Source organism: Melanerpes formicivorus, unplaced genomic scaffold (genome assembly GCF_026170545.1).
Source record: "Melanerpes formicivorus ecotype bairdi unplaced genomic scaffold, bMelFor1.0.p_v2 SCAF_11, whole genome shotgun sequence".
NCBI lineage: Eukaryota > Metazoa > Chordata > Aves > Piciformes > Picidae > Melanerpes > Melanerpes formicivorus.
The window spans coordinates 13,854,518-13,858,096 of record NW_027142363.1 but is presented as its reverse complement, the minus strand read 5'-3'; the positions used below and the strand labels follow the sequence as shown (position 1 = coordinate 13,858,096).

General features: G+C 42.2%; 1 protein-coding gene across 4 annotated transcripts in view; it reads right to left on the bottom strand.

The window, feature by feature from the left end:
- Positions 1-45: 45 nt before the first annotated feature.
- The window catches only part of TTC3 (tetratricopeptide repeat domain 3), a 70,569-nt gene continuing 67,035 nt past the window's right edge, over positions 46-3,579 (bottom strand). For all 4 annotated transcript variants that reach the window (XM_068144600.1, XM_068144601.1, XM_068144598.1 and 1 more), the window contains exons 42-46: positions 3,120-3,511; positions 2,559-2,679; positions 2,217-2,420; positions 1,762-1,851; positions 46-1,182 (exon numbers count right to left, since the gene is read on the bottom strand). In XM_068144600.1, coding sequence (XP_068000701.1) covers positions 1,081-1,182; positions 1,762-1,851; positions 2,217-2,420; positions 2,559-2,679; positions 3,120-3,511 — 909 coding nt within the window. In that variant the 3' untranslated portion in view covers positions 46-1,080. The remainder of the gene's footprint in view (positions 1,183-1,761; positions 1,852-2,216; positions 2,421-2,558; positions 2,680-3,119; positions 3,512-3,579) is intronic.

Genomic DNA, 3,579 nt, shown 5'->3' with positions numbered 1-3,579 from the left:
AGAGTAGATCATTCATCAATAATTCAGCAAAAATGCTACCCAAAATAACCACAACAGCTGCAGTAATAACTTTATTTTTTATGCAGGTGCCAATTAACATACAGATTAACTGCAGAACAGTTTACAACTTCATCTGGAGGTTACATACTCCCTTTGGGGGAACAAAGGATTCCCAGAATTAATGAACTCCATCTCATATAATCCATTTACCACTGCCTGTATCCAAACAACAGTCACATTCTGCTTTCAGAGAGGTTAAACCACACACCCTCTAGTCCTGGCTTTTTGGCTGTTTGAGATGAAATTTTACAGTGATGAAGGTCCTCTGTCAAGCTCAGCGTTTTGAAGCAGTAGGGTAGCTGTTCAGCTATTCCTATTCTGTACCTCCCTGTTGATGAAGATTGATGCACGGAATACAGATGCAGTGCTGCTTCATTCAAAATAAAAAATCCTGTAATTCTGATTTAACCAAACTAGCTCTTCAGCAAGGAGAGAAATTTGAAGCATATTTTTGAGATTAAAGAATTAAGTCACTCAATATGCAAAACCAAAGAAATCACATGAATGCTTCTGTAAAATTCTGAAGCAAGGGCTTTGGAAGTTATTATTTGAGTTAATTATTAGTGATGAATTTATACAGGTAAGGGAGCTGCAATTCCATGAAAAGCATTCATAATAATCACAAGCCTGGTTTGAAGCCTGCAGGTAAATGGTTACTGTTTATGCCAGAGAAAGGTAATGTCTTGGCTATGCCAAACTCTAGTATAGTCTGCCATTCGGGTTACCTACTTGTTTGATAGGAGAATTTACTTGCAGTGTGGGCTAAGCCGTGGAGGAAAGCCTGCTCTTCACAGGGATTACACACCAGACTTTAAGAACAGTTGATTCCGTGGTTTTAACAGTCCTTAGCCAAAAAGCTCTGGAGCACACCAACTTGGTTCTGCAGTATCAGCCACTCGCATCTGAACAGGAGGGGTTAAATACTGAATGGGTCTGAGTTCCACTAACGAATCCAATAAACCCAGGGGTCTGTTCCTCGCTGGGCACCCGTTCCTCACCAGGGTGGCTGTTCTGCAGGGGTTATTTCCGTCCAGAAAACTCAGGAAAATCTTCAGGTAGCAGAACGTGGACGCGGCAGATAGGGCAGGTACTCGATTGTTGCTTAAGCCACTTTCTAATGCACTGCAAGAACAGGAAGACGTTATGAACACCAAGACTGGTAGGAGGAGTTCAGCTTAAGTAACTTACTAATAGGTAAGCACTTCTCCAGCACACTTTAAAAAACTCTTCTGTGCTGATCCATTGAAATTTGCACCTATTCTGCAGTAACAGATCAGCAACTAAAGAGATACAGTAATGGGAAGAAGTCAGGGACAGGAACACCAAGTTACCCTCACCTAATCCAGGCTTTCTTGGTACATGAAGTTACACATGCAAGGGCTAGCAGGTGGCAAATACAGGGTTTATAGTGACAATCCCTTCTGTAAGTATGCTGCAACCCAGCCTACAACCAGACTACCAAGTTTATTCTTTGATGAATAAGCTTAGGTTCAGTCTGATGGACTATCATTTTACTTAGGAATCTAAAACTGAAAACTTTGTGACAGGGCAAAGCCATACATATAGCAAGCATGTAAAAGAAAAGTGACCTTTCAATGCTTAAAGAACAGTGCAGAGAGGGAAGGGCTGCTGTTAGAAAGCAGAATGAGAACATAACGGAATTTCTGAGCATTTGCATTTAAGTGGTGAGAACATCCTTACTTCTCTGTGGAAATGATGCCCACATTCTAGTTCACACAAGTCCTCGTGTAGCTCATCATGACAAATTGTGCAAGGATCATCACTGGAGCCCTGTATGTAAAATGTTAAGTTACTTGAAAGCTAGCAACAATTACATCAGCAAATTCCAAGAAACTAATGATGTTGCCAATTTGAACCAAGTATCCTTAATCTTTTGTGCACAAAATGACCAAGTCTACTCTCAGCAGTACTCTATTTTATGTCTTACAAGAAGTTGGTGGCAATCACCCTGCTTTCACAGAATCAGGTTGGAAGAGACCTGCAAGATCACCAAGTCCAACCAATCACCCAACCCTATCTAATCAGCTAGGTCATGGCACTAAGTGCCTCATCCAGTCTTTTCTTAAACACCTCCAGGGATGTCAACCCCACCACCTCCCTGGGCAGCTCATTCATTGGAACAGTGGAGAACTTACACTATAGTCTGGTTTTTTCCATTTGGATTTAGGTGCTGTTCCAACATTTCCCCAGGGCTGGAGATGTGGCCGAGATGGAGTTTGACTTGAGGTGTTTCTTGCCTTGGGTGGGTTGGGTGCATTTCCCTCCGCAGGTACTTCCCGACTCCGAGCCGGTGCAGCCGAGGCTGCTGACTTTAAAGGTCTCCCTGTTGAAGTTGGTGCCTAGACAGGTATGGGAAAAGAATGTGGATCAAGCTCATATTTCAGAGTTTGACAACAAAGGAAGCTTTGCATTCTTTTCTGGACTGTGCTGCACTGTCTCCTTTGTCAGAGACACAGTAGAGTAGCACACCACAGTACCTTAGTTTGCTGGTCCAGAATGAGTTCTGCCACTGTGGTTAGAATTTCACTGAAGCTCAAACCTGCCAATGTATTCCCATTTCTTCTTTGTACATCTTCTATGAGGCTAATGAAGTCTGAACTGAGGGAACAAAAAAGGACATACTTACTGATTGGTAACACTATGCCTGCTACCAGCAGTCACAGCATTTGAGAACACTCTAGCTTCCATGCTATAGCATCAGTTCACAGCAGCAGAGCCTTTAAGAGATGCTAACTTCTCAAATGAGCTGCAAGAAGTACCTTCTTCCAGTACCTCTCCATAACTGGGACCTACTTCTAAAAAGTCCCAAACAATGAAATAATAATTCTGTTACTGGTTCTAGTTGGGCAAAAATAAACCAAAACACATGAGCCAACACCATAGGTCTATTCCCTAAGAAATGTCACACATACAACAACTGCTATCACTGTTCCCATGAAATAGAAGCCATCCAGTAAGAAATCAGCTCTCTTTGTACTTCATGACGGAAGCAGGGTTCAGAACTTCTGTTAATAGAACATGCTGATTGAAGCAAATACCTGCTGTGGTTTGGGAATGTATGCTGTAGATGGGCAATAATATTTTCATATGCTTTTGGAATAGTTTTGTTGTTTGGAAGATCAGAAGGCTTCGTTTGTGTAGCTTGGTGGATCTGGGTTGGCTGGATATTCGGAGTGTTACTTCTGGAACTCCCCAGAAGGGAAGCTGCTGAAATTCCATCAGAACGTGACCCTTTCGGAGGTTTGGTTTGTTTTTTCTGTGATACACCACCTGCAGAAGAAGGTTTGACTCTGCCCTGTGTATTAAATGAAGTAGGTGTTGGATCCTGAGCTTTGGAACTTGAAAAAGCAGGAAGTACATTAGGATGTGTAGATGTAGAGGAACACATGACAATAGCTTGATCCCTGATGGGAGGTCTGACGTATTTTGCCTAGGAAATAACAGATGACACAGGAAAAAGAGTGATTAAAATCCAGCAGAACTCTTGAGCACTTGCAG